This window comes from Felis catus, chromosome F2, assembly GCF_018350175.1.
Source record: "Felis catus isolate Fca126 chromosome F2, F.catus_Fca126_mat1.0, whole genome shotgun sequence".
Classification (NCBI taxonomy): domain Eukaryota; kingdom Metazoa; phylum Chordata; class Mammalia; order Carnivora; family Felidae; genus Felis; species Felis catus.
In genome coordinates this window covers 4,772,628-4,786,479 of record NC_058385.1, presented here as the reverse complement: position 1 = coordinate 4,786,479, position 13,852 = coordinate 4,772,628, and the positions used below count along the sequence as shown (strand labels likewise).

Sequence of the window (13,852 nt, the reverse complement as noted above, 5' to 3'; positions counted from 1 at the left end):
GACAATGAGTGTGGTGGTAGGAAAAGAATGGGCAAACTAGATGTCAGATGTGGTTGTAGAATAAAATAAGGATCCGGGGGTTGGATAGCGGGTGGGAGTAGGTCCTTGGAGTTGAACTTTGGGGCTTGAGTAGTTGTTGAAGACGCTCAGTTACTTGTGAGAGCCGGAGCGCGGAGACCGCAGCAGAGATTCCAGGGCTCCTGCTACCGATGGAAGAGTGGACACTCGAGTGTCTTCCGGTGGGAGTGGGGGAATGGGAGATTGCTGTTAATAGATGGGAAGATGTAGTAGAGAAAAATGCAAAACATGTTTTCCTCCACCTTTTGCAACCAGAGTTTGGGTTTATTTTGAATCACTGTTTATCTTTTAGGCATTCATAAACAAAGGGAAAGTATGTATGTGTGTTTTCTGTAGCTTTCTGTTTTATACGTGTGTGTGTATAGTTGTCCAAGTCAAGTTAATGAGCTCATACTGATGATTCCTTCAATTCTGTCCAGCATCGCAAGGTATATTCGCAGTGTCTTTCTCCAGTCATTCCATGCTTTGGTTTCCCTCAGAAACATCATCCAGCTATTGAGATCTTGGTGAAAATTGACACCTAAAATCCAAAGTATTTTATAGATATTATATATAGATTTTTATGCATTTGATAAATGTTTCTTGAAATGGGACCATGGTCTTTTATGAGGGGATGAAGTAAGCCTGTGTTAATAGAAACCAGTAACGTATTGAGTACTTGCTATGTGACAGGGACTGTTGTAGGCAGTTTACATACATTATCTCAGATACTTCTCACGCTAATCCTGTGAGGTAATTATTGTTACCAATATTGTTTTTATCATGTAGCAGCTAAGGCCTTGAGAGGTGAATGATGTTCCTGAGATCACATAGCTAGAAGTTATAGAATTAGGGTTCCAGTCTAGAACCTACACTGTGTTATATGATCTTTAAGTATAATTTTTATTTATGTTGACAACAGCACATTCTGTTAGAATATCACTTGTAATGAAGCTACGACTTGATATGAAATTATTATAATTTGATACATTAATATTCATTCTACAAATAATCTTTTTAAGGGTAGCAAATGAGTAAAATTGTTACATTCCTATTGATATAAATCCTGTTGAATTCAGACCAAAATTTTACATTGCGTTAATGTTCTAACTCACCACTATAACCCGTATGGATTCAGTCTAGATATACTTAATACGTTGTTTTCTGTAGTAGTTTCATTTCGGGCATTTTTTTTTCCTTACAATCTCCAACAAATTGTCATAAAGTCAGGTTTCAGGAATATTGCTTGCTATCAGTAATTAAATACTGAACTTAAGGAAATTTTCTGAATTTTTAAAAAAGAAGCATTCTGCTCACTTAATTTTAAGAAATCTTGGCATGCCTAGGTGGATCTGTCGGTTAAACGTCCGACTGCTGATTTCGGCTCAGGTCATGATCTCACCATTCATCAGTTCAAGCCCTGACAGTGCAGAGCCTGCTAGGAATTCTCTCTCTGGTGGCCCTCCCCATCAAAATAAATAAACTTAAAAAAAAAAAAAATCTAAACAAAGGAGTAAATTCGGCCTTTTTGGCTTTATACTAATGTTTGAATAGATTTTCTCTTATCTAAGATTAGTATATAATGACTTGCAAAAACTTGGGTTTCTGACTTGTGTGATTTTTTTTTTCTAAGTTAAAAAAATTTTTTTCTAATGTTTGTGAGAGAGAGAGAGACAGAACATGAGTGGGAGAGGGGCAGAGAGAGAGGGAGACACAGATTCCAAAGCAGGCTCCAGGCTCTGAGCTGCCAGCACAGAGCCCGACGTGGGGCTGGAACTCACGAACCGGGAGATCATGACCTGAGCCGAAGTAGGATGCTTAACCCACTGAGCCACCCAGGTGCCCCAATGACTTGTGTGATCTTGGACAAGGCAGCTGCTGGGGCTCAGTTCTTTATCCATGAAATGAAGCGAGCTTTCTGTAACTCTTACCTTATAAGAAAGCTCTCTAATTTAACTTTAGCTTCTGGAGTTTGGTCTCTTAGTCCTGCATAACTGCCATAGTTCCTGAGGTGTAAGTAGGCGCCCAGTTTTGTTAATTGAATGAGGAAATCACCAAATGGAAGTCTTTTGTGCAAAACTTAGAATATCGAAATGGAAGGCAGTACTAGTAGGTTTGAGTAATTTTTTATGGAGAGCGAGAGCATTTAGTATTTTAAAGTGTACTATTAATAAACATTCTCAGTTACGAGTACGCAGTTTGCTGTTTACAGTTCGAAGCCCAATCTAATTAGTATGAAATAATTCCTTACATTGTTAAAAGCTTTCAGTTGTGTCAGTTTATTGTGGCCAAATTGAAAGTAATTTTTAAACATTTTTTTTAATGAAAATACACTAACCATTTAAGAGACTAATTTCCATGAAAAGAGATTGTCTACTGCACTGAAGCCATTCTTTGACTTTCTGTCTTCAGTGTGCCTGTGTCCTGCTCAACTTGCTGGACCAGTGGTGAAGAAGTTGTTTAAGTGAAGCCTGGCAGGAGGTACTGAGCTATAGTTTAATAAGCTTTTACAAGCGTTTTGGTGGTTCAGTTTGGACAGTTTTCTCCAAATGAGTTCTGTTGGTACAAGATTAATCATTTAAGGTGACCACTTCCTTTAGAGCTTGTAGCATTGTGGTGATGATCTTACGATTACAGTTTGAGAACTTCCTTAACTTTCTCTGGGTCATGAGTAAAAACAGGGATAGATAATGTGGTGTGTGTGTGTGTGTATTTGTCAAAGGGTCTCAGACATACATTTGCTGTTTTATTTCTGATAATGTGAATATTAGTGGTAATGCATGACATTAGATCTATGAATAAGACTGAAATATGTCTTATATGGAAAATCTAGAACAAATTGTTCTCAATCGGTTTTCTTCACATGGGTAGTGCAGGTAATACCACCTGTCCTGTGTAAATATCCTGGAGTAGTTAATGAAATTGTATGAGTTGGTATAGAAGCGCTGCAAATTAAAATGATGTATAACGAGGTATTTTGTTCTATGTAGCTTTCACTGCCTGTCCATAGATAAAATGGTCATGGTGGACTCTGGAAAGATACCATTTTATAAGGCCAAAAAACTTTATAGTTAACCTGTTTACATTTTTTATTTTTGTGTAGCAAATATGCTTAGACAGTTTTAGAGTTGTTACAGGTGCCATCGAGAAAATTTGATTTAGTAGCAGTATCTTCCAGGTGAAAAAACTAAAGCCAGGAAAGATAACAATTGGCTCAAAATTGTGTGGTGTGACAAGGCCAGCCTTTGCATTCCCCAGTATGATATGCAGGAAAAATATCTCTGGTGTGAGTTCATGTTTTGGTTTGTGATGGGAACAGATGCCGGTCATCTGAACTCCCAAATTGTGGAATTTTGCTTTGGGGATATTCTTTTATTTTTATTTGAATATTGTTCTTTGTGAACGCAAAATGTTTCAAATAAAAGAAGCCCAACTTTAAAAGACTGACCGGAGAGGAGCTGACAATGTATATGCTTTTCTCTCCTGCTTCCCTATTGATCTCATGACGTCCTAAGAGCATCGTTCAGCAGACCAGAAAGCCCAGTGTCGGTTCAGTATTCTGCTTCAGACTTTCCCTGAGCTACAGGAGGTAAATAACTCTTCTGTTTAAAAAGTTTTTCTGGGCCGTAGCTTCTGTAAGGAATTTTTTTTTTTTTAAGTATTAAGGTTGGTTAGTACAACACTTAATGTTTCTTGAAAAATTGAAGATGTTAAGCAGTAATCCTAAACTTTGAGGCAGTAATTCTCTGAGGATTTTGGTAGTTCAGAGATACGTGGGACTGCATATCGAGGGCATTTGGAGTATACTTGTGTGGTGTTTAGGGTTACACACGTCTAATGGTGTACTCATAGAGGTTTTAAGAGGTCATATATTCAGATCTTAGAGTAAAAGGAGCGGAGGAGACTTTGGAGGTACATGAAATCCTGTAATTTTCAAAATGATAAGATTTCAGCTTGAGTTGTCTCATCTTGTCCTTTGAAAATGTTTTATATTCCTCTCTCACCTTATATCCCATATCTTGAACTCACGTAAAGCCGCCTCCTACTGTTTTTTCCAGTCTTGTTTGAGTTTGCGCTGGTCTTCACTGCCCCCAGCAAAGGAGAATAGGAAAGTTAAAAGAATGAGAGGGGAGGTAGAGGGAAGAAAAAGGCATAGGAAGCAAGACTGGAATAGAATTGAGAATATAACTGAAAAGTCTACGTCTGTGAATATAGGCACCTTGCAACTTGATAAATATCAAAATATAGAACCTGGTTGCTTCTAAACAGAACTTTATTTTGTTACTTGAGACTATGTGTAGTAGTGAATTGAAGGGTTGGGGAGGAGACGACGATCTTGAATTATCTTGAGAGAGTGGCTTATCAGCTGTCTGATCAGATGAAGATTCCAGAGTTCAAGAGAATTTAAAGGAAAAATACAGTTTCACTTTGCTGGTAGTTGTTAGGTATGTTCAAATTTGAAAGTATTTCCTGAAGTAAAAAGCTCGAAGTTGCTCTTACAGTGTATTATGTTTGTTATTTATTAAATGCTTGCTAACACCTTTACAACTGTGATGAATATTTTAAATATTTATTTTGTCTTCGTTTTATTTGATCTTTATTATTGAGTTTACAATTTGGATAGAAAAGATGTGTTGAACAAAAGAAAACTATACGAGACAGCTACTTTTTGCTGATTTATGGAACAAATGCTCCATTAGAGAAAATTAGCACAGGTGGAAGTTAGCTAGTAAGTTACCAAAGAGAGTCTCGGTACCTGCCTGCCTGCTTCCTGAGCCCGTGTAAGTGAGCACAGAGGGCAGCTGGTCCTGATGTGGGCCTCGTGGCCTAGTTTATGGCCCAGAGCATGACAGAAGTCACTGCATTGGTTTGTGTTTGTGGTTTTGGTTTTTTTGTTTTTACATTAACCCCTCTCAATCAGTTTACATGCGAAGGGCTGTATTATTCCTTTCCCTTCTGTATACACTGTAACTTGGCTTTTCTTTAGGATTTACATTTTCACCCTGTACTTCTGTCTTCAGGAGGTCACTAAGTGATAACGTCACTAGATTTCAAAACTGACACTTACTTTTTTGTTTCCCCTTTTCGGTCCTTTGTGTTTAAAAATGAATGTTTTGAATGTGTCTTTTTTGTCCTAGATGTGAAAGAAAGTGAATTATTTATTGGACATGTGTACGTTAGAAGTCTTATGCGCAGTGCACTCTTTACAAATTTATGATGCAGTTAATATTTTTCCCATTTTATAGACAAGGGCAACTGAAGATCACAGGTTAGACTTTTGCCTGAGGCTGCATAGTCAGTACATGACATCAGATGCTTTATTTCCACTATCCCATTCTTCTTTTGGAACCCAGAGTACTAGAGGGGAGGAAAAAGGAAATTGGAGAGAGGGAGGGAGATCTGGATCTTCTTAGCTAAGGGGATGAAAAGTTTACTTTTGAATTATGAGCCAGGAGCCTCTTTGCAAATTGTTCTGTTTCAGAAGGGTTTTATGGCTTGCCAAACTGGATTTGAGTTGTGGCTCAGCTACTCATAAGCTCTGAGCTTTGGTCTCCTCAATATAAAATGAAGTTAGCACTTCCTCATAGAGTTTTGGTGAAGAAATAGAGCCCAGGGCCTGTATGTAATAGAGACATAGGAAATTGCTTGTGTATATTATCACTAATAAAAAAAAAATTAAGGTGTGTATTTATCATTGGATATAGACTTACCTGGATGTTCTCCCGGTAGCTTTGGGCGCATGAGTAGTGAATCTTTAATGTTGGAGGAAAATATTTTCCTTCTGCTCTTCTAGGTTCTTTGGCTTCTCTGATAATCAAATTAAGACAGATTGATGGGAGAAAATTTGAATTGTATGGGAGCCCCACAAAGACAGACCCAAGGAGAAGCTGGGCAGTTGAGGTTTACATGCCATCTATCCATCGAGAGCTACGAAGTGGGATAGGGGTCTGGGAGGTCATGGGGAGGTTCACGGGATGGTAAGAGCAGATATTCGTCCTACTCTGCAGATGGGTCAAGAAAAAAAAAATGGCCTTGGTAATAGCTTTCTTTCTGGGCCCACCTCCTTAGCTAAACTCCTTTAGGTAGTTTAAAGAGAGGTAACAGTTTTGCTTTAGGCTGCTGGGTCTTGATTGCCTTCAGCTCAAAATGGTCCACATGCCAAAGTGGTACATCTCAGGGAGACTTGTTCTGAACCCCTTCATTAGTCTGTCCTTCCCTTTTCTTTCTTTTGTCGTTCTGTATTTATATCTCATCAGATCTGTTTTCCATCACTGAGAACCCCCTCTCCCCCCCCCCCCCCCGTGTCTTTGCACACTCAAAACAGGCTTCGTGCGTGGCTCCTCTGATCTTTGAGGCGTGAGGAAGAACCACCCTCTGCTCATGCCCTCAAATAGCGTGTTGTCCTTTGGATGACTAATCTTCTTTCCCCCAAAGCGGGTGAGCCCTGTCCTCACCTTTGCAGAGAACGGAGCAGCGAGCAGCACCTGGCTGCCTGCCCCTGGTCGCTAGGAGGGAAAGAGCGTGAGTCAGCGTTCACTGTTCCCCAGCGCTGCGACATCTGTCCGCCATCTGTTTGCCGCCCGCCTCCTTTGACTTGTTTTTAACCTTCCGTAAAACATCCCTAAGGAGCCTGAAAGACACCGTAAGATTGAACTGGGCCTTCTGTAGATCTTCCCCTAAACCAAATACCTTGAAACCACATCCCTTATTTTGAAAGACTGGCAAGCAACTTTTGGGAACACCTTACAGATCATCTCAGGTGAGCTCGTGTGAATGTACGCACCCTGTTGTGTTCCCCCGAACCCCAGCACGCATACTAGAAAGAAAGTGCCAAGGAGCGAAATTGTGTTCCGTGAGTTGATATGATGACTTCGTTTTCAAAAGATCTAACTGCATAAGCTGTCCAGTCTTCTGGCATTTCTCTATTCTGCCTTGGCCTTTTCTTTTTCTTCGATTCCTTAGTTTGCTTTTATTGTTTAATGCAGGACTTGAACATTCCCATTTCTTTCATTTCCATGTTTGGAGAGAATGGCAGGAGTGGGGCACCAAAAAAATGTGATCAAAGTCACAGAGGTGCCCAGGCATGGACAGACATTCCTGCACAACTAGAACTCAGCTGTCCTCAAATGCGGGTTTGATGCCAAAATGGCAGGGAAATTAGAGCTCTGGGGAACCTTAGGAATCCTAGAATTTAGCCTCTTCATTTCACAGGTGAGGAAATGATGTTTTGGAGAGCTGCCCAGAGCCATACAGCAAAGTTTATCAGTGGGACCAAGGCTAGACCTTAGTCTCTTGGCTTGCATTTGGCACTTTTCCATGATTGAGGTGGAATTATCTCAGAATTAACAAACGACAAACACTTCTGTGACTTAATGCTGCGATGGTTTTTTAATAGTGTTTGCTTTAGTCATAAAAAATGAAGTGTATTTCAAGTTAGGGAATTATTATTGAATTATCACAATATTCATTACGGATTTTAACTTACTAACTCTTCACATACACAGTAAGTGTAATCCAAAATTCACTGCCCAGCAGTCAGGGAGGGGACTGATTATATTTTGGTGCCTCCATGCGGTGGGATAGCACACCTGGATTTTGGAAGAATTTTTGATGACGTGAAAATGCTTAAGACCTATTTGGCAAACGTTTGAAATTATAATATTAGTAATTTCGTTAATAAGAAAGCATATATGTGCTTAGAAAGTGAATATTAACAGTGGCTCTTTAAATATTAGGGTTATGAATCATTTTTATTTTACTTGGTTTTCAAATTTTATGCAAATGCACATATTTTTATAATTGAATCTGTCAACATTATGGAAATGTGACTTAATTTATAATCATTTTCCACCCACTTTTAGGAACTGTGTGATAAAATGACTTACCTTTGAAGCTCTGTGGTATAAATTGTTAATAATCTCTTTTTCTTTGATTTTTCTACCATAAACTATTTTATTAAGTGCATTTTTATTCCTTCAGAAATTATTTTCTATGTGTCTTTAGATTCATCTGGTCTAATACACACACACACACACACACACACACACACACACACACACACTCTTTATATTCAGCTTTACTTGTCAGTTTTGTTCAAATAATGCATGTGCACAATTTAGAAAGTCAAGTGATCCCTTGAAGACAAAGCCTGGCAGTTCATGGCTTCACTCGTTTCTACCTGGAGACTCACACTCCACAGGGAACTTAACGTGTTCAGCTCTTTCATGGTAAGGAAGTTACCTCCACATTGCTAACTAAGATCATTCTTTTGCTCTTCTTCTTAAATATTTAGACAGCGTTTAGCTTCTGGAATCACAGATGAGGTGTTAGCTCCCATACCCCTCTTTTCACCTCTTCCCTCTCATCCTTCCTAGTGTGCTTAAATGACTATTTGCGTTAATTTTTTTTTTTTAATGTTTTTATTCATTTTTGAGAGAGAGGGAGTGAGCAGGAGAGGGGCAGAGGGGGAGACACAGAATCTGAGTCAGGCTCCAGGCTCCGACCTGCCAGCACAGAGCCCGACGTGGGGCTTGAACTCAGGAACCGTGAGATCATGACCTGAGCTGAAGTCGGATGCTTAACGGACTGAGCCACCCAGGCGCCCCAGCGACTACTCACATTAAATCAGCCACTGTGTTTTCGCTATTCTGACTGTATAAACATTGTCTTCCCCAGACCAAACAACGAATTGTAATTATGTTCTCTTTCTTTTACAGTTTTGGTGTTTCCTTTACATCTTGTTTTAAAATTAGTCATACAATATGTCTCTCATCTCAAAAGCCTTTGCTGGCTCCATTGTCTGCGGGAGGAAGTCCAAGCGCTGTGTGTGTGTGTGTGTGTGTGTGTGTGTGTGTGTGTGTGGCCTGCAAGCTTCCTTTTTCATGTCTCTTAGTCGTTCTTGCCTCACCAAGCACTGCTTCTATTCCTGCGCTTCAGCTCTGCGCTATTATTTGTAGGGCCTTACCGGGGGCAGACGCATGGCCTCTTGTCTCCTCGTCTTTTCCACATGTTTTGAATACTTTTCCTTCCTTCTGCCTTCTTGCTTACCCGGTCTTCCACCTTCAGGAAAATCTTCCTGTCCTTTTATTGCGTCCCCGCGTCTGGGCTGAGTGCTCCATAACGTCCTTGCACGGCTCTGCTTATCCCATTTCACAGTTTTGCGTACCATCTCTTCTCCAGACTGATCTGTGGTCCCTCACATTTCCTAAGATGCTTCAAGGGCCTGAGGTCAAGTACTGGGTTTTTCTATAACATCTGAAAACACCTACTAATGTTTCACAAAACAGCGGGACGTGTGGGAGAAATAGCCTTAGGGCATACCACTGAAAACCTGTGCAACTGTATAACCAGGTTACTGACAAAGACAGACAAAGATAATAGCAATCCTCGTAAGATTTCTAGCATAGCTAAATCTACTGGGATTTGCACCTGGCATCACAGTCCTTCAGTCTTTCCCAGCCTTAAACCCCAGGGTTCATCTTCGTTTTGAAATTTAGGCCCTAGAAGACAGTTTGCTTATGGATATCATTTTATTTTCATATGTATATTTTCATCAGAATTTTAAAATCTGAACCTGGATATAGCCTTAATTCATATGTTGTTTTAATTCAGGGACAGTGTCTTATCATTTTTTTTCATCTGCATTCACAGCTTCCCCAGACCACTTGAAGTAACTGTGACAGCATCTACCTTAGAAGCAGGTCCTCTGTAACTTCAGCTTTTTGCTGAAAGTTTTTGTAAGTTGCTAAGGTGTCTCTGTAATGTGCATAAGCTTGTACCTTGCTGTCAGTTCAAAGCATGAACATGCAGACCACCATGACTGTTATCTGCACATCCTTACCTTACATATTGTTTAAGGAAACATGATGCATTGCGGTGATTGCTCCTCTTATTCCAGAAAACCTTTCCTGATCACCTCCCTCCTGGATACCCTACAGCTTTGTGTTCAGATGTGTTTCTTTCCCATCAGACCAGAGTGTCCTAGAAGTCTGGTTCAGGTCTTGCGCTGCTCCTCCTTGACAAGGTGATGTGTTTCCCAACTTTCCAAGTACCTGCTCTCCAGTCTCTTGCAGTAGATCAGAAACACAGATTACACTGCACTCTCTGAAATGGAAGTGTAATTCTCCTGCCCTTGTTAATCTCCCTTCCTTGTTAATACCTGCGGCTGACTCGGCTGCATCGAGTAGATGTTCTTAAATTAGATTCAGCTCATGGGTTTGCAGGAACTCAGGCTCCTTCTGAAGCTGCGTAAAACTTTTCCTTCCTTCATTTGTCAATGAGAAGGACCAAAGTATGATCGGATTCTCAAAAGGATCCAGGCTTAAAAAAAAAAAAAAAATCACTGGCCAACGGGATAAAGGTTTTAAGGTGATCGAAAGTACCCAGCTGCGTGTAGTTTCTTAAAAGGGTCATCTACTCTGTCGCTTTAATACCAGCCATTTCCTCAGCCTTTGATTCCCTTAGTCCTTTAACTATGCTACCCAGTCTGTGCCTTCTTGAGAAAGCTCTCCTGGGTTCCTGGATCCACTTTCCTTTGGGCTCCTGTAGCAGCAGTCACATGCATTGCAGTGTCCCAGCCAGGCCTTTACAGATTGTTTCTACTTGAAAGTGGGCAAGGGATTGCCTTCCTCATAGGCTTAGCGTAGCTTTTAAGGAGACCATGTGTTTTAACGAAAACACTGAGTATGGTACAGGGTCGGTCAGCAAATGGGAACAGTTCTTACTGGTTTGATTCTTCATCCTGCCTTTCTCACCACGAGTGAGCACTTCTGTGTAGTGAAGTCAACATTTGTTTGTTTGCTGTGGTAAGTTGGGGCAGGTTAGAGTCCAGAAGGACCTGAGAAGGATTGGGTCACTCCTTAGCCCTGGAAGCAAAGGGAAGGGGAATAGTTTTTCAAACTAGTAAAATACAGCACTTCGAGGAGAGCCATCAAATGTCTTCAGAGTCAGAATTAGGCTTCATAAAGTCCTGCGGTAGGTGCCACGCTGGGACTGATGAGCGTAGCCACTTTTTCTTCCATCCCGGGAAGGCATTCACTCTGAGTACCAGGTGAAAAGTTCGCCTACGCCTAGAGGCCGTGTCATGAAAAACAAAACGAAACAAATCTCTAATTGCTAGAATTTTGCTCAGCCAATTAAGATGCTTGGGTTAGAAAGGGATGCCCAAACTAAGACCTGTGGAAGGAAGAGCACGTTGACGTCTCCAGCTGCGCCGTGTGCTGCCAAGTCGACTCATTGAGGATGGTGCTGTAAGCCCGTGTGTTTTTCCAGTTACTTCTCTTTGGGGTTGTGGGGGCATTGGAGCCAGCCAAGTCACTTGTTGAAGTGAGTTTCCATAAGTTAAATAGTGTGACATGAGTTCACAGTATTTCCTCTGCTTAGAGAGTTTAAGGAGATCACAGGAAAAGACAAAAGAGGACACAGACAGACAGTGGGGACAGGGCCTGGTGAGGAAGCTGTCCCTGGACTATTGGGACAGTTCAGTGACAGAAGTCTGAGAACCCTGAGGAAGCTCTCGAGGCCTCTGTTGCTCTTGTACTCAAAAGTCAAGAGTGAGGGTACAGCCCTGCCAGGGCCGGCTGTCAAAACTCTCTTGTTTTTGGCTATGGGCATTTCATTTCTCACTTTCCCTCCCGTGACTTATTAATTCAGAAATTAGTTGTTACGTGAAATTCATTTATTAACCGTGGTTGAATCAAAGATTAAATTGTGTATCATGATGATGTGTTAAAATTCTTAGTTTATCAAGTTGCACTTATGTTTTCATTTGAAGATGCTGAAATTTTTAGTTGAAGTTTATTGTACCTGTGTGTAACATGTTCTGGTGCTTATGCTATTAAAGTTTTTAATAAAATTTGTGGTCTCCTTATTTATCGCCACAGGGTTTACCAAATAAAACACTTGAACACACATGTTTGTGTGTGGGTGTGTGTATTTTAAACATGTGGGAGTTTGTTTTAAAGTGGGTTTGTTTTGTTTTTGTATTCAGTGTTTGGGTAATTATGTTGCTTTGTGTTAACATTTTGAATTTATGTGGTGCACTTAAGATTTTTAGCATTTAGGTGGTAGTGGATTTCTAAATTTAGGAAGTTTTAAGTCAGTGAAGTAATTCACGCATGTTAAACTAGACTCACCATACTCCGAAGGCTGCCTGCCTTAATGATTAAGAGCATGGTTTCTGGAGTCGGAAAGACCTGGAACTGTGTCCCAGAATTGTCGCTTTCTAGAACAGCTCTGTTCAGTGTGGCAGCTACTGGCCACACGTAGCTGTTAAGCATTTGAAGTGTGGCCGGGGTGCCTGACTGATTTTTACATCGTATTTAATTTTACTTAATTTAGGTCTAAATAGCCACCTGTGACTAATGGCTACCCTATTTGGCCTTTCAGTATGAGGTGACTTAACTCTTCAGTGTCCAAGATTTGCCACAGGTACAGAAGAGATCGAACTTAAGCTACCTTCTGTGGTTGTTATATGAGTAGATAATAATCTTGAGGAACTTAACTCTATGTCTGGAACAAAATATATCCTTGAAAAATGGTAGTTATGATGACTATTATATATTTACTAAACTGGAATTACTTTCCTTTGAGCATTAATTTAAACCTGTTTATTTTTATTCTTCCCTTTCAGGATTAATTTATTTTTGGAAATCAAGTGCAATATTAAAGGGAAAGCAAACCACACTCCATTATTGGAAGCCATTTCTGCTAATTTTATTACATTTTAAAATTTATGATTTGATTTGAATACTATCATGGGAGGAGCTGTGAGTGCTGGGGAAGATAATGATGACTTAATTGATAACTTAAAAGAAGCTCAGTATATCCGCACTGAAAGAGTGGAGCAAGCCTTCAGAGCGATTGATCGCGGAGATTACTATTTGGAAGGCTACCGAGACAATGCGTACAAAGACTTAGCCTGGAAGCATGGCAACATACACTTGTCAGCACCTTGCATTTATTCTGAAGTTATGGAAGCGTTGAAACTTCAACCAGGATTGTCTTTTCTTAACCTGGGAAGTGGAACCGGATATTTAAGTACAATGGTGGGCTTAATTTTAGGTAATTTTATTTTTGTGAAATTTTATTTTAAAAAGTAAGCCGAGTTTGTATAACTGTTTATGATTTCCAGGGTTTGTAAATTTGTATACCTTTGAATGTATATACTCAATAGAGTAGTTCTCCTCCTTACTTGAGTGTGGAAACACAAGGCAGTAGCAGTCTTTTCTTCCTCTCAGCCCTGACCCTGAGAGGCAGCATGTGCATCTCATCCTAGACTGAAGAAGTCCTCGGAAGTGTTTTTCAGCCCCCGGTCATCGTCTGTGTTCAATATTGGACAGCTGGTAGGCAGAGAGCTCAGGAGTCTCGTGTAATCTGTTTCAGGTGAAGGGCTGTGATTGGCGGCTGGCGTGGAGTTTCGTGGTCCTCTGTGTCCCATTTTAAAGGGAAGGCTGCCAGGTTTGTGATAGAGACACAGGAGTGGGCGTAGAGGGGGTGTAGAGTATATACATGGCACTGGTGAGGCAAAGGAAGGGATTGGAGAAAGAAGGTACGTGTCAGTAAGCTTGAGGAGGACATGCTGTCTGTTCCGTCAGGCGTTGTTCGTGGTGTAAGTATATAGCAGCGATCCAAAGGAACAGATCTCTGCCTTCGGGAAGCTGGCTGGGTGGTGGTAAAAGCACTTTACGTAGAGTACCTCATTTAATGATCCTAATTATCCTGTGATGTACGTACCATTAGGATCCTGCGTATAAAGGTGAGTAAACTGAGGCACAGAGAGGTTGACTGACTTGCC

At 40.6% G+C, this 13,852-nt stretch overlaps 1 protein-coding gene across 6 annotated transcripts in view; it reads left to right on the top strand.

The window, feature by feature from the left end:
• Positions 1-13,852, top strand: part of PCMTD1 (protein-L-isoaspartate (D-aspartate) O-methyltransferase domain containing 1) — a 68,914-nt gene that overhangs the window by 18,110 nt on the left and 36,952 nt on the right. For 3 of the 6 annotated variants that reach the window (XM_045050164.1, XM_023248502.2, XM_045050165.1), the window contains exon 2: positions 12,689-13,119. The exons of 2 other annotated variants lie outside the window; for them this stretch is intronic. In XM_045050164.1, the coding sequence (XP_044906099.1) occupies positions 12,813-13,119 (307 nt within the window). In that variant the 5' untranslated portion in view covers positions 12,689-12,812. Of the gene's footprint in view, positions 1-3,622; positions 3,647-12,688; positions 13,120-13,852 lie in introns of those variants that run through there. One more of the 6 variants, XM_003999806.6, reaches the window with a different exon arrangement.